The 20,777-nt window shown below is 40.1% G+C and overlaps 1 protein-coding gene across 5 annotated transcripts; it reads right to left on the reverse strand.

The window, feature by feature from the left end:
- Positions 1-2,792: 2,792 nt before the first annotated feature.
- ZBTB34 (zinc finger and BTB domain containing 34) lies at positions 2,793-20,450 on the reverse strand. 5 transcript variants are annotated; one of them, XM_048325097.1, is made up of 3 exons: positions 17,503-17,586; positions 10,028-11,258; positions 2,793-9,072 (listed from the first exon to the last, which is right to left on the reverse strand). In XM_048325097.1, the coding sequence occupies exons 2-3, from the start codon at positions 10,066-10,068 to the stop codon at positions 7,551-7,553; spliced, it is 1,563 nt and encodes a 520-aa protein (XP_048181054.1). In that variant the 5' UTR covers positions 10,069-11,258; positions 17,503-17,586; the 3' UTR covers positions 2,793-7,550. The 5 variants fall into 5 exon arrangements, with proteins under 5 accessions (XP_048181054.1, XP_048181056.1, XP_048181055.1 ...); XM_048325099.1 differs by having other exon boundaries at positions 10,028-10,142; positions 17,503-17,572; XM_048325098.1 differs by lacking the exon at positions 17,503-17,586 and having other exon boundaries at positions 10,028-10,142; positions 11,092-17,485.
- Between the last annotated feature and the right edge of the window lie 327 nt (positions 20,451-20,777).

Here is a 20,777-nt window from a genome sequence, read left to right on the forward strand (position 1 = left end):
ATTGAATATCTTCGCTGAAATAACCTGAAGTACTTTCCACTTATTAGGGACAAACTCTAAACAAGCAGGTAAGTTAAAGTTTAACAACACATACTGTACTATGACACTGTAATTATTGCCACGGATTGCAACTTTAAACAAACATGACCTACCCAATGTCAATGATGTACCCTTAGGTAGAACTAGATAAAGTTGAAATCCAATGCTAGAAAAAAAAGCTGAATTAGAGTAAAAATTGAATAATTTTAAAGTGCAAAGGATATCAGAATTATTCTACTAGCTAGACATTTTTAAAATTTTAAAATCTTACACACACAACTATAATTTCCCTTCTTTCCATATTTTCATGGGGACAAAACTGGCAGAAAAGGGGTCCTTTGAAGTTATCAGCCAGATTACATGGGCAAATGACCTATGTCATCTCCCACCTGAGCACAGTGGAACTCTGTGTCTTCACATCCAAATATTTTCCTCTCTATACAAGGAGAGAAACCAGTATTTCGAAAGACTGGTCAGATACTGTGAAGTCTTCTCATGTGTTATGAATGGCTCTTGAAGTGACAGACACTGTGTTACATTGTGTGAAAATTTCATTATAACACCATTTAAGCTTTCTCTGACTAGCTTGGCAAATTTCAACTCATAAAACCTACCCAGTTTTCTAATCTTGTTGCTTTGGTGATATCCCTTCATTGTTTTCCCACGTTTTCTCTTCCAAAATCAACTGTGGTTCTTCACTTTTATGTGTTTTTCCATTAATCCTCAACAAGTCTATTTTCTTACCATCGCATTTCCTTTACACCTAGCCAGGATCACTGTCCTTTGTCTACTTACTGCGTTTTCAAACAAACACCTTTGTAATTTCTCTGATACTGCCTCATACTGATGAACCTTACAAAACTGCCTCAAAATGTCATCTTCAGAGCCCTCCTTTGTTTTAATGACAGGAGAGTTCACTCTGGGTGCTCTGATCAAAACTCTTCAATCTTTTCCTCTTCTGGCAACATCTGTTGTCCTTTGGTTTAGAGTACAAGATTTCTGGGGAAGTTGTATCAGAACATGTCTGTCTTCAACAAGAGTCCAAAAAAAAAAGCTGTTTGATAGTGGACATAGAAGTATGAGCCTTCATGAAAGTACAACTTTTCTCTGTCCTTGACCAAACTCCACTACATTCAGGGACAGGTGACCAGGACTGGTAGTTTACCACTACCCATAGTGGCATATTTACCTTTTTCTAGTGCTAGAATTTTGTGCTTTTCAAAATTATACAATTTTTAAATGGGAGGGGAAAAAAAAGGCAATTTAAAGGAAAAAATGTTTTATTTCATTAAGATTTTTAAGTGACTTTTATAATTTCAATACCACTCGTGTTATAGGGCATGCTATCTAGACACTATTGCACACACCATGCATGCCTGTTGCTCCAGTGCTGCAGACATACATCCCATTATTATTGAAAACCACATTTCCAGAAGCACTAGAAACATACACTTCTATGGGAATGAAACTACCTAGTTCCCTTCCCCCATCAGTCCCAAAACGTTTGGTGCCCTTAGGGGAAGTAAAGGGTAAATTTATCTAGAATCCTTTAACTTAGATTGTACTTGGAGAGCAGTATACAGAAAACACAGCACATTTTTTGATGGACTACAGGACGTAAAAAGCATCCAGCTGTAATGAGGATGCTTCCCACTTGCCATCAAACAGCAATTACTGAGGTACCAGGGCCTGGGAGTGCTGTTGCACCTGCACACTCCACGGAATTTCCACAAGGTGTCCAGTGTTGTGTGACACCCGTGCTGCCACCCAGTGCACAGGCTGTCTGCTGCAAACACATTCAGGATGCTTACAGGGCAGATGTCGAGGACCATGTCAGCTCACGCTCTTCCCAAACTCGCAAGTCTGCTGCTGTAACTGGTCTCTGAATGGAAATTTATAAATGAAGGAAAACCAGCAAATATTTTCTGTAGGACCTGCAGAGCACCATGGCTCTAAAAGTAAACTTCATCAAGTTCCACAGACTAACCTTGCTGCATCTTATTTCTGACCCTGATAGCTGCCTGACCAGCTGAAGCAATTTTCCCAACTCAACAAAACCAAACTAACAGAGGTATGGAATACTAGCAGCACGCCGTGTTCTCTCTGTTCTCCAGGTAAAGGCAACAGTGTTTATCCCTCTCCTAACAGTCAGGTCTTGTTTACCCCATTCTGCATTACTGGCAGTTTCAGACCTTGTAAGAAGGAGATCTGAAGGGAGGTTTTGCTGGAATAGCTACTCTGACACCAACAGGGACTCAGGGACTAACCCACTCAACTCCAGCCCCTCCAAATCCCATGGTCGGTCAAGATAACCATGGCCTACAGCTCCACTGGGGATGCTCCTGTTAAATTCAAGGTTGTGGGCGAGGAGGAGTGTACCTACACTTGCTAGGAGCAGCATCAGCCCTACTGATACATGTGGCAGAACACAAAACATAAATGCTGCTGTGGGAAATGAAGCAGGGTGTCTCTCCCCAAGAGACCTGCCTTGGAGCGGCACGGATGGATTGCCACCACCTGGCTGGGTTTTTGGTTTTGCTTTGAAAGCTGGATGAGGTTTTGGAGCACAAAACTCAAATGATCATCTGTTCAGAACTAAGCAATTAATGCTGGCAAGTAGTTGTCTCTAAAGACTCTTGATTTCTAGTTGGTAGATGAGTATTAAAATGCTTCTTGTAGTACTTCAGTAATAGCATCTAAAATGCAAGCCCCTTAGTAATTAAATATCTAAATGTAGACACTGACACCACAGATTTGCTCTAGAAGCATTTTAATTTACAAACAGCAATTCCGATTGACTTTATACCATAAAAAAAGCAATTTACAAGCAAGAAACAAATTCATCAGAACAAAATAAAGCAGCACAGAAATATTCATGTCACAAATCTAAAAACAAAGTGAATACAAGAGTAAAATATCATTTGAATAAATATTTTAAAGTTCATGCTATAAAATAATCCTTAATGGCAAGTTACTAATTGTTACAGCATCAGCTTAGCTAGCTTCATTTACTTCACGTGGCGATGAAGTGCAGAGGTGTGAGGTTCCCGGTTTATATTGCAAGATAATGACACCAAGTCAAGTCATTCAAACTGTTCAATTATTTATCTTGAAAAATAACCATACAAATAAAAGTTATTTAAAAATACAACTTTTCAGTCAGAAACAAACACTGTTAAAATCGTGCAAGAGCTCTACCTCTAACCAGATCTACAACCAGAGGCTCGGTTTGAGTCCAAAGGCTGAATCCCTGGCCTGTGGGAATGGAGAGTCAGCAGTTCTGTATCTGCCGTGGCAGGAGTGAGCTACAGGAGCAAGAAGCGAACCTGCTCAGTCAGTGATACGTGGCTTCACATCCCCTGAAGAAATACAGGAACACATGTCCCAGGCTTACTTATTTGTTTAGCTTTTTTTTTTTTTTTAATGTAAACTTGCGCAACTTAAGTTAATGCTGCCACAGGGATGTGCAAGTAGTATTAAATCTACAATATTAAATACAACTATTCTGGCACTTGATAAAATATATGTAAAATGCACACAGATTATAAAGTTTGAACATTTTGAATGACTTTACTAAACTTCCAATTTGATCACTGAGTATTATGAAATTTACAATTCATGAAATAAAGAGATTCATATAAAGAATTTACATAATTCCCCAAATACTTTCAAATATAAAATTTAATAAATAACCCTGACCAGTCAAAAAGCACCATTCAAGGGTAAAATTCCCTTGGAAAATAGATTAGGTGTTGCATATTTGAGTCCCTTTCAATGGTTTCATGTGAAACCCGTTTAGAAAAATGACAATAAAAGAATCACAGTAAACTAATACAAAAATTCAAATAATATATATATATTTAAAGGTAAAGCTTATTCAATATTTTCCCAGCCCTTGATTTTATTCCTGTTGTTCTTCCCATAATTCAGCCTAAACATATTAAGAGGCCTCATCATTTTGTCTAGAAGTAAACCAAAGGCTTCAGCATAAAACATGAATTTATGCTGGGGAAGACTACATTAAAACTCTAAATTTAGGCCGACAGTCTACCCTGCTGACAGTGAACGGACAGTATCCTTTATGCTACAGAAAGATTTCACACTCAGAAAGCAGAGCCAATCTTGAGGCCTTAGTGACCAAACTGAACCTTCAATATACTGTAAGTATTTACAAAGCTATTTTCTAAATGTATTTACAAGTTTAAAAGAAATAATAGGGAAGATAACTGATAAAGAAAACTAAAATAGTTTAAAACCAGTAAAATACTTTAAAAGCAGAAACATTAGCAAAGGTATAAAATCCTTTATTTTCACAGTTTGTCAGAATAGGTTAAGCATCTAGAGGAAAGGACACTGTCACTGTTTTCACATTTGTCTAGATTTAAAAAGGTAGATTAAGAAGAGACTCAATTATGAACCAGCCTGTATAATTTCATTACTTATTTTGCTGTCAAATATTTCTTCACACATTTTATTGACTTCTGCATTTATTGTAAATGAAATGTGTTAACAGCTCTGTGCTGAGAACTGCACAGACACGAGACATTGTACAGTATTTCCATCATTTGCTAAAGTAATGGCCTCCTTCTGGGTGGCCTGGTGACATAAACTTCATCAGGTCATGCCTCGTGTCTGTGACCGTGTTGATCCTGGCACCCCGTTATGTGACAAGGCACAGTGGGATTGCTGCTGCCAGGGGTGACGGCGGTGCTCAGAAGAGCTGCGCACCGGGCCCTGCCCGAGCCCAGGGCGGCCGGAGCTATGGCTTGGCAATCAGGAACGCTGCCCGGGCGGGGAGGGCACGGCGCGCCCGGCGCCAGCCGGGGCACACAGGACTTGCACACTGCTGAATCGTGGGTTTGTAGAAAAATGGATCATTTCCTGCCCCTTAACAGTCTGTTACAATGTTCTGAACCTGAACCTGTACAATCAACGTGATGGTTTTTTGTTTGCTTTTGTCTGAGACAATTTTGGATAAGTCACTCTTTGGTAAACTCAAACCATTTTAATACATTTACAAATACAAAGAACTAGATTTAAATAATGCTAAGATTGTGACACAGAGAAATTCAAGAAATATAAAATTTGTACCCATATCCTGCTATCCTCAACTCATCCTTCCAGGGAAAAAGTCACACCAAAGGCACCACAGCACAGGTTCAAGATAAAGGGTTAAGAATAACTGTACATTTCTTGGATTTTGCATGTCTCAAACTTAAATTACCAAAACACACTTTTTGCATTAATTACTTAAAACAAACACTCAAGGAAAAACTGTATCAGAAACACCATGTTTTTAGGTGGGTAAACATACAGGCTACCTGCCCTAGACACAGACTATCCCTTCCCTTACTGGAAACAAAATTTCTGTTGTTGATTCTAGGACAGAAACATCTCTCCACCCCCTGCCTCTTTATTTAGGCAGTTTTAGGACAAAGAGGCAAATGATGTACTCAATTTAACTGAAACTGCTCCAATGGACCGGGGGGGGGTTATACCATAAATCCATGTTTGAGAGATTAATTCTTATTGCAGACTGTCACAATAATAAGAACTAGTGTATTTAATAAAGCTACTGCACAAATATGCCCCAGCTTCACAGGAGCCAAAATGTTTTAATAGACAGCAAACCTACCATTTTCTCTCCAATAATTTAGAAATGAGCTTTTATTTTCTAATTTTTGGGAGTTAGACAGCACAGTCACAAAGGTATTTTCAGTATCAGCTAAACAAACATAAGACCAAATAATATAAAATCTGTATTCTAAGGAAGTATGTGATTAATTTAATAATTAATTCTGTTCATCAGGTAGAATTCAGGTAGAATCTTAAACAGTAGTGTTTGCCAGTCCATGCTTTTGAGGTCTCTTAAGCCATTGCGTTTTTTGGGGTATGGGGTTTTTTTTGTTTGAGGGGTTTTTTTGTTTTGTTTTGTTGTTTGGTTGGGGGTTTGGGGGGGGGGGGGGGGGTTGGTTTGCGTAGGGGGGGCTTTTGTTTGTCTATTTTTGGGGATTCTTTCTTCTTAGCCATTATGATTATGTTTCACATTTTATATATTATACTGACCTAAATTATGAAGTTAGCACCATATTAAAAACACGTATTTGGTGAAACAAAAAAGATTAGAGTATTTTTAAAGTTGTTGGTAGCTCCTTTAGGGAGGAAAAAAACACTGAGAAAACAGAGAAGCCATATCAACTCTGTAATACTCACACATGAAATAACATATTGCTCAAAATTCCCATAGAGTATTTGTTTTTCTATACAAAAAAAGTACAAATTCCAAGTGCTGGCATATCACTCGGAGATTTAAGTAGGAAGTCAATGTGCACCTGAAAACAGCTCTCTGTGAAGAGACCTATTAAAATACTGCTTGGAAATACTGTGGTTTAAACTACATCTCTCTCATGTTTTAACCAACCATGAAGAGTGATGAAGTTAAGTTTAATTACCTGGTATGGTTCTACAGTACGAAATGAAGGTAGATTCTGAGGCCAGTAAAAACACACTTTAGACCACAATGCTACTTTTAGGTTTGCTAATATTTTTTTTCTTTTTTTTTTTTTTTTTAATATATATATATATATGTGTATATCTATAGATATATAGATATATCTATCTCTATATATATAAAAAGGTCAGCACCACAGGTTGTCCAGCTTGCATTCTAGACAACTAACAAAACCCTTCAACAATTTAACCATAGTTTAATAGATTTATGGCATTTGGTTTACATATGTTATAAAGCAAAGCTATTAAAACAAGGTAATTCACTTTGCTCACTTTTGCACACAAAGTAATAGTTTAATAAAATGAAAACCAAACAACATTCATTTAAAACCAAAACCATCCTCCCAAAGTACGAAGTTCTAAACCCTAAGCAGAGAGGAGTACTAACAGTTGATAGAGTGGCATATGGTATCAGTCTTGACATACTTTTACATTCACCTCAACCAGAATAGGGAAAGTGAAAGCATTTTATATATATAAAGCAAATTTATATATATAAACAGACTCACTACCAAAACCAGTTAGTAAGAGCGAACAGATTTCATTGTGACGCGAGAGGAGTCAAAGCTGTAATATTCTCTCTCCCCACTGCTGTATAACTCATTACCAGCAACAGGATTTAAGAAATAAAGGAAATTACAGCTTCTCTGAGCATTCAGCAGAGCTGCCAACTTTATTCTAATACCTGTCCCCACTGGCATTTTTGTCTCGCCAGATCAATCAGCAGGGACACTTCAGCAGACTCTTCCTTTCCTTTCCCCAGTATACTGTCTTTATACTCTGAGCATCTTCAAATAAAAAAAAAAACCCAAAGAACTCAGCCTCCTTCAAAAACAAAGAATACTTTCGTAGTCTTCTCCAGAAACCATTTCTAACTGATTTCCAGAAGGTCAGGAAAACTAAAAGGCTGTTACACTTGTACTGATGATTACTAAAATAATAAAATACTTTAAAAATACATTAGTAATATGCTTGTCTGTGTTGCACTTAGATGTAATATTTTAATCAGATGCATTAGACATTGCATGAATTTCCATACTAGAATCCATGGCTTCAGAAGCTGAAGCATCATTATCTACTTTCTGTTCCACAAACGCTTCTGTTCTGTCTGGAGACTCAACCCTGTTTCTTACTTCTGTAACCCCTGGGTGGTTTTTTCGCAAGTGCTGGTTTAGTGTACCCTGGAAAGGAAAGCATTTTCCACAGATCTCACAGCGAAAGGGTTTGTCATCTGTGTGACCACGAATATGATACTCAAGTTGGTCCTTACGGGTGTATTTCTTTCCACAAAACTTGCACACAAAAGGAGTTATTCCCATGTGCAATCGCATGTGTCGATCAAGGCTCCCTTTCTGGTTGAAAGATTTCCCACAGTAAATACAAATTAGCCTCTCATTGTATGGATACCAATGACCTCTTGCGTTTCTTTCCCGTGGACTATTTTCATATCCGGGATTACTCACCATGGACTCACTGTCAGCCCCTTGCACCAAGCCCTGGACATCACTATGCAAGTGACCTGTAGGTACTCGTTTTTGGCGTGCACGACCTCCTCTGAAACAGCTCAGCATGGACCTTGAAGGACTTGTATTGCTCAGGCTTCCAAAGGTTTCTGACACACCTGTAGCCTGTGATGAGGCATGGGTAAATGAATAAACATGTTGTAAGACAGACCCATAGGAACCAACATTTACTGCCACCACCTGCTCTCCATCCACCATTTCAGTGTGGTATCCATCATCACCAAGGGAAGAGCTATCAGAGCAGCTTGGCCTGTCAGACTTTTCCATTTTAACTTTCACCTCTGCAATCTGACTTTCCCTTACTATCAGGTCTCCTTGCTCATGATCACCTTCAATCTGAATCTCATATTCAGAGATACTCCCGCTGCTCCCTCGGTCTGAATGCCCTTCTTCTTGCAGACGACTACGAAGAGCTTTGCCTGGAGTAGTTTCCATCCGAAGATCGCTGCCTGCTGTTGACTGTCGCACCTGAGAGCAATAGGGAGGAGATATCTCAATAGGGTTGGCAAAGTAGCTGCTGTCTTTAACGCCATTGCGATTCTCTGAATTTTCTTCGGCACCAACAGTGACAGAATCAACATCACCAACACTGATCTTTGAATGGATACTCTCCAGTATCTGCGTGCACTTGTCAATGACGCACTGCATCTGTAGGAAGCTAGCTGCAGTCAGAAAACTGACAACGTCCTTCAGCTGCAAGGACATCCTTCCAGTGTAACAAAAAGAAAGCAACTGTTCAAAAACATTGGGGTTTTTAATAACTGATATAGATAGGCCACTCATAGTGCTTAATGCTGAATGGTCACGAAAATACGGAGAACTGGCAGCTAAGACAGCTTTATGGGCACGGAACGGCTGACCCTGGATGTGCACGATTATGTCACAGAGCTTCCCTTGCAAGCGGAGTTCATTTAACTGGCTCAGAACAGTGTTGCTGTACTCGGGCACATCAAACTGAATGAAACTGCTGCTGTCCATTTCTACAGATGTAAAGAGTAATCTGAAAGAAAAATTAGAAGATTTACAACAGAGAATGAATATGGAGTTTTCCATTTCAAAAATAAATGCTTGCAAATGTTTAATAACCACATTGATCTGTTAAAGGTGCATTACAAGAAAACATTTAGCATAAATACTTGGCATAATAAAAAAAGTAGAGTCTTAATCTACATTTCTTGCATTTCGATAATTTGAATTATCCCTCTGCAACATTCACAACGCAGTTGCTCAGAATACATCACAGACTCTCTGGGACAGTCTGTCCTCAAAGAAACTTTGCGATTTCATTACCTGGCAAGAAGTGCAGAACAATCCACCCACCCAAAAGAATACCAATTTTATAGCCATTAGGCAAGGTAAACACCCTGAGTAGGTGTTCAAGCCAGGTACTACAGTGCCACTTGCAGGGAACTGCATTGTTAAATTTCCCAAGAATGATTGTTGGAAGGTAGTTCATGAAGTTTGAAAAATCTCCTAAGGAAAAGTCACAGGCATGTGTTTATGTGGGTGCATTTGAAAGAAAAGTGTTTGAGCCACCCATGGACTTTCAATTTTTTTAAAAAAAAATTCTTTTGTGATTTTAATTTTTTTTTTAATAAACCACGATGTGAACTTTGAAGCTCATCTGACACAGCAGTGATTTCCTAGCTAGAATAATTTGACATTTAATCTAACCTAACTTAAAAGCCATAGGTACTCAAACATGAGGAAAGGGCACTCAAAGAGCCTTTAAAGTAATATATAGAGTTCCAAACAAAAGCTAAAGAAAAGCACTTTCCACAGATTACTATTGTAAAAAGCATACACACACTTTCAGCCTGAGAACGTCGATCTGCAGCATTACCTTACATTTCCAAGACTGGGCACTAATCAAGTGCCCAAGAACCTTCAGACTTTTATTGCTATTCTTGTTCTTATTAATGCAGAAGTCTAAAGACATAATATTGCCACCATACCTGCTTTTCCAATTGAACAAACAGATCTCAACATCATCCATTGACTTCAGATGCAGGAAGCATGTCCAATGTATCAAAATATACTAGCGGATTTTTTTTTCTATTATGTTACATGCTGTAATGGGACATATGGACAATTTAAATCAAATTATGAAAATTCAGGTGTTCTAAAAAGAAAATCAACAGGTAGAAATAGGATTAAAAGTTTAAAAGGAAGAACTGGAGCTCTATCAGCTGACTCTCACTTAAAACTAACATTCGCAACCTTAGCAAATGGAACTTCTTTTCAGCAGACACAAGAAAGCCAGCTTCCTGACTGAACGTTGTCTGACTTAGAAAACTGGCAAAAACTCTCACAGAACATTCAAAATCAAGTTATCAGACTTGCTAAACATGTTCTCTAAGCTACCAATGCCATTATCCATTAAAATGGGTAAACGGGACTTCATTTGAGATTTTTTGGCTGAGATGTAACAGCGAGGAAAAAGACATTTTACAGGCTCTTATATCTGAGGTGGGAAATAAGGACTGCAAGATGGCCAACAGAAGTGATATGACTGCAGCAATCCATTCAGAGATGGCTTTGGCAGGACAGTTCTTTTATTCAGCGAACAAAGCTACAGAACGGTTCAGAGTTGTGAGCTGATACAAGTCAAAAACCAAACAGTACAACACACAACCTATCCCAGTGGTGGGGTAGTTACACGGCAAGATTAACTTTGCTTTTCTGAGCATCCCTGCCTGTTGTGCTGAGAACCACTATCCCAGTCCCATGGGGAAGACAGGAGTTCCAGCAGTTGGATGCATGTTTGTGTCACAAATGAGTGTTTTAAGGTCACTTAAAGAATCACCAGGGAGGAGGGAATGCACCACCACAATCTGTCATCTTCACTTGTGTCTTACAGGGCAGCAAGCTTCTTAGAAACCCAACACAGGAAACTTTTAATTTGTGGGACTTATTAGCTATGCACGGATGCAACATCAGCCATTCCTGATTAAATTTCTCTTTGCTAAATGGAAAAAGAGCTTTTGTTGACCTGAAGTGACATGAATGGACAAGTTACCTGGGTCAGCGACTGTGTACAAACCAAAAGACCAGTCCCCAGCAGCAATAATTTGGCATTCCAGTCTAGGATGTACAGAAAGTTTGTCACGCATGGACAGTGGCCTTCCTCCTTGTCCCATATTTCCCTAAGGGCTCCTACCCAGCGAAATGGAGAATAACTTACTCCTGGAGAAAATATTAAAATATAAATTGTCACCACTAGCACTGGTCCAGACAGAAGGAATGAATTAAGGATAGGCACCTGACAAGAAAGAAGATGGACATTTTATGCCGTACAATGGAGGAAAAAAAAATTATGTTCTTTCCATCATGGCATCTCTAGATGAACTCACAGTTCCTGGGACATGGCCACACACTGAAAATGGACTGTAAACACGTACCGGAGAAAGGGTGAGAAGGACACCAAGGAGACAGGAATCCACAGTGATCCTTGCCCATCATGACTGTCCATGACTGACATCCCATTATCTCCATATGCATATACATATCTGTAAGTAACTCTACATCCTTGTTTTCAGTTGTTTCATCTTTCTTTAGGGAAACAAAGAAGCTTATTTTGCTTAGGATGCTAGGATTAAACAGCACATCCTGGCAGTGAGTGGAGAGGATGATGGAGTTAAAGGTCTGTAAGTCTGTTCGTCAGGGTAGCAGAAAAGCAGTAAAAACCTCCAACAGGGATCAAGCGAACACAGTGCTGCTTTTAAAGCAAGCAAACAGGTCAAGTACACACTGCCTAAAAGGCAGTGCACAACAAAATTCTATACCCATCTGCTCCTAAAAAACAAAGTGAACAAGCTACAGCGCACACTTGTGACTACTTTTCCACCTTAGTTTCTTCCTTTGCAGACACATGCTTCCTGGGACCGTGAAAACATCTGTGGAAAGCTGGGGTTAAATGACAATTATTTTGAAATACAGCAGCAGTGGGCAGAAGGGAATCCTTCTTCCACTTTCAGCCACAACCTTAAAACTCCAGCTAGAGGAGAACTGACCAGGTTACCAATGGGCACCCCATTCAGGAGCAGGCAGGACTGTAGCAGGAACAGCAATGAGGCTGCAGTAATTTTGCCAGGGTTGGTACCAGAGCACCCCAACTACCTTGTATCAACTTGGGAGAGCAAGACCTGGGGGAAAACCTGGGCATTACATGGATCACAGAAGCAGGCACCACTCGCTGTGTTTTGTTGGTGAATAACAGCCAGAAGAAAAATGATCTTATTTATTCCCAAAAGTCCCAAATGTCACTATCTAGAAAATGAAAGTAATCCATAGATTATATTACCATACACAAGAAGGTTTTATTTTATTTGTATATAGGATCAAGTTAGCAGCTCCATAATAAAATTCTAGTAACATTAACCAAAATAATGTTCAGCAGGGTACTGTACTGTAACAATACTCAAATTATTCATCAGTGCTGGCAGAGCAGTAGCACTTTCAAGACAATAGTATTTATGGTTGAAACATTTCTGAAACAGTCCTGGAAGATCACTACAATTTGAAAAGGCTAGTAAGAACCCCTCAGTTTTTTTAACAGCTTCCTCCAAGTTGAAACATCTCCCTAACCTCTTCTCTTTTGGGGTCAGGCATATAGCATTAAACTGAAGCAAAAAGGTACTCTAAAGCACAAATTAACTTTGGACACATCCACTGTATGCTCTAAAGAAAAAAAATTTTCTCTGCAGTTAACCAGACAGTCATAATGAAAATTATACACATAATAATTCTTTACAAAATTAGCACAGGTGAAGAAGAAAAAAAAAAATTGCTCAGTCAGAAGTCCCATTCGGTACCTTCCGTGGTATCTCAGCACATGCAGAGGGAACCTGTGTTATTTAGGCTCAGGATAGTCATATAGAGCAATAGCTCAGAATTACGACAGTTTTATTTGCAATATACAAACTCAAGCATTTGGGGGGTAGTGAGAACTAAGACAACTTCAGCTGGACTCGATCCTCTTGGGTGCCTTCCAACTCAGAATATTCTGTGATTCTGTAAACTCACAGCAGTGTCAGGTACACTCATTGTTAAGAAGTAATGCACTTCATCTTGCTTTAGCTTTCACCCTTGCCTGGGAGTTAGTGTAAAGTTAGGGCAAAGTCCTGTAAAATTTCAGTCTGGACACCTGTCTATGAATAGGTCCTCTCTTAACCTTTCCTCAAAAGTAGATCAAAGTATTTAAGGTTTTCATAGCTATTATGTATCCAAGAAACTGGCTGAAGGCACAGGCCAAAACTGGATACCAAGTTCACTAAGTCCTAGAAGGGCTATGTATTGAGCCTCCTGTCTATTTCTGTAGGAGATGATCCAGTCACACTCAAAAGAATCATATAAATTCTCTTTGCACCTGCATTACATTTATTCATCAGGGTTTTATACAACAAATGCAGCCCACAAAATGGCTTTAGTAGTAGTGGATCACTGCCCTATGTCCTCAAACAAAAGTGTTTATTGAAGTAACCTGTGAACATCAGAGTAATAGGCATTTAACATTTCTTACTAGATTTCAAAAGAAACTTCCTTTAAAAATTATGTTCTATGAAAACTCTTATTTAATTTAAAAAACAAGAATAGATGTTGACAAACCACGTTAGGTATTTAATTTTACTGACATCATACAGTAGCAGGGGAGAAGCATCGTATAACTATAACACGAAACTGTGCGTCTGCCAACATAGTATTAGTTTCTGCTTCTAAGTCTGCACCTGTTTAATTTCCTTCACTCACTGAAGTATGATTCACCATTCCCATAGCCAGATGAATGACAAAAATTATACTCATTTTAACTCACACTAAGGTGTGAGAAAAGATCCCTTGCATTTTCTTAAATTAGTGCAGCAACAAGGAATCCTTGGGAAAAAAACCACATTACAAACCATTACTGTTGTAGCACGTCTGAAAACAGAATACACAGAAAATCTAGGAGGGTCATAGCAAAAATTAAGACAAAAACAAAACAAAGTACTCCATGACACCAAAAATGCCTCTACCAGGCAACAAGCGACAGGACAAGAGGAAATGGCCTCACCCTGAGGTAAGGGAGGTTCCGGTAGGAAATCAGGAAGAATTTCTTCACTGAAAGGGTTGTTAAGCATTGGAACAGGCTGCCCCGGGAGGTGGTGGAATCACCATCTCTGGAGGTGTTAAATGACTGGATGTGGCGCTCAGTGCTCTGGTCTGGTTGAAAAGGTGGTGATCAGTTAAAGATTTGACTCGATGATCTTAGAGGTCTTTTTCAACTTTAATGATTCTGTCACACTCTCTCCATACACTATGCACTACTCAGAATACAGAGAAAAGGCAAGACAATAAACAGGTATTTGTATAAATCCGTGCACTCCTCCCCTGCATTTTGTAGGGGTTAGTATCTGCACCATCTCTGTGAGAACTCAAGACATCATCGCACATACATATCATCATTCAAGAGAATTTTAACCTAGGAATGTAACCTCATCAGCTGTGATCGTAGAAGTTTTTGGGCAACCATCTTCATCACTCTTACTCCTTTCAGACTGCATTTGCATCACTCTTCATATGTACAGAAGCCACGCTAATTAACACTAGTTGTATCAAAGAAAAACTGCCATCAATTATGTCACAGGCTAGAGGAGTCTCTAAGACACTCTTGAAATAATCTTTGAAAATAGGGAAGAGAGTGATCATAGAACATTTTATCAGCTTATACCTCTCATAACAGTAAAATATTAATTATCCTTTAAAAGTCAACACATAGTGCCCTTGGATGGCCTTAAACGACGTGCCACACAGCACTGCTACTGTACTGAAATCTGCTGTACTCCAATCCCCAAAGCAGGGTAAGCTACCCCACTGCTAAAAAACAAGAGTTCAATTTTGCAGCCATTAAAAAATCCCAAAACTAAAAGAGGGTAAAAAACCCTCTCTCAATAATTATCTCCCAACAACTGAGATAATTTTTAAGTACAACAAACTTATAATAATACAAGCAGCACTATGCAAATACGTAGAATTGGTTTTTGCATTAATTCTTCACTTCCTCCGAAGTGCCCATTGGAACCAAAGAAGATACAAGCAGTTTGCCCAAATTATCTGTAGGAAAGCACACAACAAGAGGTGCACGTGGCCTATTATTAATTGAAAAACAGCCTTGAAAGTCAGTCTGCTTCATGTCTGGTTTAGGCTACAATACAAAATCAGTTAGGTGAAGACTACACAACAATTTAAAACTTCATTACTTTACCTCAAAAAATGCTGGAAATGCCCCGTTTCCTCAGAAACAGAAGGCAGTAAATGCAGGCTGAACTGTAGTTACTAGAAAACTTAGCTCTTGCACTTTTGTGTTGGTAGATACCAGAAAGCCCCAGTGAAGGTCATCATTCCTTCTCTGCAGCCAGACAGGCCACGTTCTACCCAAAGTACAGCTACAGAGAAACCATACACAAAGCTCCTGCTGGGCAGGTGAGAGCTCCGGCAGTGCTACGGGACACAACATCACCAACTGCCTGGGGAGCAAAGCAGTAACCCCTGACACTCAGTTCAGTAAAGCTTTACTAATTCAAACTTTTGTCTAACAAAAGTTCAAAAGGATTTATTTTTATCTCACCAAGATTCACAACATGATGAACAGAAAATCACTTCAAAGAGTGGATGATTTTAGCATAAAAATAAAATCAATTTATTTAGATGTATGTACATATATGGACACACATGTCAATACCAGGAACACTACAAACTCATTCTCAGTGGTCAGCATGGTGCAGCAGAGATATTATTGGAACTGCATATTTAGCATTTTATAGAAAGAAAAAGGAGCCTCTTATTTGAGCAAATATCCAAAGAAAGCAGATATGAAACTGAAGTCCAAGTGACACATTTGTCCCTTATTCTCTTAACTGTCTTCTTCACAAATGTTTGCCTGTGTGGGAGTGACTGGGGCAAAATGAAACAACTATCAATGCATAAAAATAGTTTCACCTAACCCTTAGAAACCTCAATAGAAATAATCTCTAAATCTTGACCCTTGAAATCAAATTACCACAACAGTAGTTACAGGTATGTATCCATTTCTGAATGCAAAAAAAAAAAAAAAAAAAAAAAAGTTACCAGGAGGCAAACTGGAGATAAGCCAAGATCAAAAGGTACCTTCCAAATCAAACTATTCTATGTGTCTATGATTTCAGTATCAACAAAAATATTGTGCGAGATAAATAAAACAAAGGGGCCTCTTGGTGATACCAAACCAACAAGATCTTACAAGTAACGATCAGAAACTTTTATTTTGTGCACAAATTTCACAACATCCCCATTATATAATGCTAAATAGCCACATTCGCTGAACATCTGACAACTTTGAGATGTCACTATCATCATAAAAAAACTTCAGCCTATATTTTGAGACTGATGATATATATATAGCCATGATTTCCACCAAGTGGGAAGAGGGCTCTTGAACCTTCTGATATTACAATACTATTTACTACCAAGGTAATACTTCATCACCACTGTCCATTTTAATCTGTCCACTTTTTTTTTTTTTTTAAATAGTAGCCACTCTTCATCAAATTGTTGGACTTTTTGGTTCTGATGTTTCTTTTAAGCAATGAAGTGACTATGTTCTCTAGAGATCAGCAATATTTTTTGCAGCAGATTTACAATAGCTGCGAAGAGCACATTTTCATGGTATTTTCCCAGCTCGCTCCTTGGGATAGATGGAACTGTTCGGAGCTGTCCCTGGACAGGCAACGAAGCTCAGGCACATTCTGATCCAGATGTTGAGGATTCCGTAACATGTAACAACTGCAGTGCAGCTAATCCTACATCACTTTGTTTTCCTTTGAAAACCAGGCTCACCCACATTAATGTTTCCGAGACTGTTTTGCCTTGTTCCAAATTAACTCTCAACTCTGATTTACTCTAAGCCAAATCGACTTCTGCGTGCTGTGCACACCTGCCGGGATTTGGAAAGACCCTTGCATTAGAGAGACTGGGGTTTCACTAGAACTTCCACCTTCTCTGACGGAACAGCAGCAGCTGAAAGGTCCCCCAGCTCCGGGCAATAAACACCTCCCTGAATGGGGCCAGGTTTGCTCCGCCCCAATCCGCCGTGCCGAGGATTTTACGCCTCGCTCGGGTTAACAGCAGACCCCGACACAGGCGCGTCCGCCCTCCCTCCCCACACGCCGAAGCTGCACCAGAGCCACCGGCTCGGGTTACGCGACAACTCCCGCCGAGGCACGGCCGGGCCAGAGCAGCCTCGACGAAGCCGCTGCCGCCGCTCCAGGCAGCCGAACCGAGCCACGGCCCGCCGGGCCGCGGTCGCCGCCCCCGCAGGGCCTGTCAGGCGCCGGGACCCCTTCCCGAGCACGGCCCCGTCCCAGCTGGGAGCGCCGCGCCGGCCCGAGGGCCAAGCGCCCTTCGCGCGGCCGCTCACCTGGGGCTGTCTGGGGCTCTCACATGGCGGATCCCGGCCGGCCCGGCCCGCTCCCACCGCCGCTTCCCGCCCGCTCCCACAGCCACTCGCACCCGGAACTGATTCCGCTGGCGGCCGTTCCGCTTCCTGGTGACGCCGCGGCAGCGGGCGGTGCCCCCGGGCCGCCCGGGAACCCGCCCCGCTCCCGGCGCGGAGCCCGGGCGCTGCCCGCCGCCGGGTAGGGCGGAACCGCCCTCGCTGCGCGACTCCTCACGAAGGCAGAAGGATTTGAGCATTAGCTGAAGCCGGTACGTACGCGGGTAGAGCTCCTTCGACAACTCTCACGGTGTGCAGCTCCAGAAGAGAACGCGCACTCAGAGCCATACCCCGTTAGGCACTCACAGATGCAGCGAGGGAGCTTTTGGGGGAGGACATCCCCCACTCCAGCTGTGAGCTGCCACTTTCACTGAGCAAAGAATTAAAAAGTTCACCTGTGTTACACTGGCCTTGTAACTCACAGAAATCGCTTCAGCAAGCACGCGCTGACCTTTTTTTTGAGTTATCTTGCGTATGCTTGTAGGTCAGGTAGTGCAACGATTCAGTTTATGAACCAGACAGTTCATGTACTACTTGGGAAGAGTCAGAGCGACTGGTGCCAGTAGGTCCGGCTGGGATATCCACCTGGTCTAACTGGACACCACATTCTGTCTTCTGGAGGTGTGTCTTTCTCTCCCTTTAAGACACAGAACAGAGTCTTCATACCTTAGGTATTGAATGCTGATCAGATAAAGCAGCAGCCTGGGAAGCATCCTGGCCAGGGCACAAATAACAGAGTTAACAAACACACAGACAAACTGTATTTGTTCACTCAGATAAAAAAAACTCAAGCAACTAGTTCTGAACAGGCAGAAAACTTTAGGCTTATTCTTCCGTGTTCAGTAAATGTAGCCAAAATAGAAAATTAATTTTCTTGTACCATATTCCATTTGAATTTGCTGAAGACTGTTACACAAATACTGACTTCTCCAGGTATTAACTGAACATGCTTTCAATGAGAGCGAGCTCATTTTTTGCTTAGGTAGCAAGCAGCAGCTGGTATGGTTCCTCGAGGACTGAGCAGATGGAGCTTGGACAAAATCAAGTGTTCAGTATGAGTACCTAAATTTAGTCAGGGAGAGAAGGAATCCTCACAGGAAGGTAAGGGAAACTTAATCTTTAATACTTTCCACAGAATGAAATTTCTTTTATACTTAGACAAGAAAAAAATCTATGTTACCTGTACCTACTTCAAATGTACCAAGAAGTCTTTGGGACATGCAGTTGCTGCTACTATGGAGTGAGTGTTCTGGAATTTTCCTAACAGCATGTACATTCTGTATTGTAACTTCAGAGATCACCATTCTGCAAAAACCAGTTACAACAAAGCCTGTTTGATAAATTTGAACTAGCATGGAAGCTAATTACCTAAAGCAGCAAAGAAATGGGCCCAATGCCACAAATTCATCAAACTTACTGTGTCTTAAAAATCAGGTTTTAGTTTAGTGTTTTCTTAGACTAGGCTGGCATGTTATCATTATTTCAAGAAGACACATTACTAGATACACTTTTTTATATATTTAATAAAGTTATATATCAACAACTTTTGGATTTGTACTTTTGTTTAAGCACTTATTTTGGCAAAGTGAAATATTAAATACTAGTACTGGACATGCATTCCTTTCATTCAAGCTTAAGAAAACATTTACAAAGTTGACAGATAACATTTATTAAAACATGTTATACAAAAAAAGGGGCGTGGGACTCTTCTATAAGAAGAAAATATTGAACAGTAACATTAAATTAAAACCATGCTGTACAATTAGGACAGCAATATTTATAGACGAAACTATCCAACCTCTGTAATACAGGCATAACATCTCACAAAATATCAAGATATGCAAATTTACTATTATAAATGACTTGTTTAGAATAAAAACTTATAGCTCATTAAGGAAGATTCACTTGACTTGCATAAACAGTTACATTTCTGAAAGAAATATGGAATCCCATGAATTAAAAAAAAAAGGAGCAGCAATCAACGGACACAGGCTTCAAGCAAAAATCAGAACTTGCAATTTAATCACATTAAAAATATACGATTTTCTTTTCCAGCATCTTCCCCTAGGCCACTGACAGTTTACAGCTAATAGCTAAAGAAGCCAAGCTATCCAATGAAGCATTTAAAAGACAAAAAACCAACTTCCTTTGTTGCTTAGAGAAAGGTCCTAATTCTGTTACAGCAAAACACTCAATATACTGCTGTAGGCTCTCATAATTCTGAGACAGGTCACCTTGCTGGCACCCAGGCAAAAGTATTAAGATTACAAACCCTGATGTGCCTCCATTCTTTCAGGCTCAGTAATACTGGAACACTCATTACATCAGCCTTTGATCATCTGCCTTGCTTATGATACAGGATGCTTTCTCAACCTCAGCCACACCTCAGATGAAAAAAGCTGTGACCAAACACTGTACTGACAATACCTTCTGGGGTCTATCTGCTCACCATAAAACAAACAAGGAAAGTTTAAAAAATGAAACAACAAAAAAGCACCCCGCAAACCAACACTGGTATGTGAAATAGGAACCTTCTCCCTCAAAAGGGTCTGCTATACACCTAAGCAGATTTTAACCCTGCTAAGAGTTGAATTTTTCTGAATGGTAGTTGCACAGATTCCATGGTAATTAACATCTTAGTTACAAAACGGAATGAAAAGGAACTTAGCTGCAGTATCATTAAGTCTTCTTACCACTGCTAGGACAATGAATGGCTTCAAAGCAGCAGGAAAGTCTGAAAGCCGCCTGGGTGTACAATATTGCTGGCTATAAGAAGACACTCACTTTACTACAGCCAACAGCCACATCATTGAAGGTAATGAAGCATATAGGAAGATTAATGAAAGTCATCATATACATATGCATTCATATTATATATACATATATATATATATATATATATATATATATATATATGGATTGCTTCCCTCCTCCCCACAAACAGGAAGTAATTTTTCGTACCTTCAACAAGACCACTCCATTAGCAAAGATCAGAAGCTTGACAGAAGCTGCGTCTGTATATCTTGGCTTGCTATGTTCAACTGCACTAGCCACCAGTGGCAGGGACTGCACGGGCTGACGCGCGGCCAGAGGTTGCGAACTGCCCTGTGCTAGTGAAAAGAAGTTCAGCCTGCACAAAAAATGAAAGTGAACAATCCAAGCCAAAATCTCAACCAGAGGTGCACATAATGCTTCTGCTT

Source organism: Corvus hawaiiensis, chromosome 21, assembly GCF_020740725.1.
Source record: "Corvus hawaiiensis isolate bCorHaw1 chromosome 21, bCorHaw1.pri.cur, whole genome shotgun sequence".
In the NCBI taxonomy this organism is placed as follows: domain Eukaryota; kingdom Metazoa; phylum Chordata; class Aves; order Passeriformes; family Corvidae; genus Corvus; species Corvus hawaiiensis.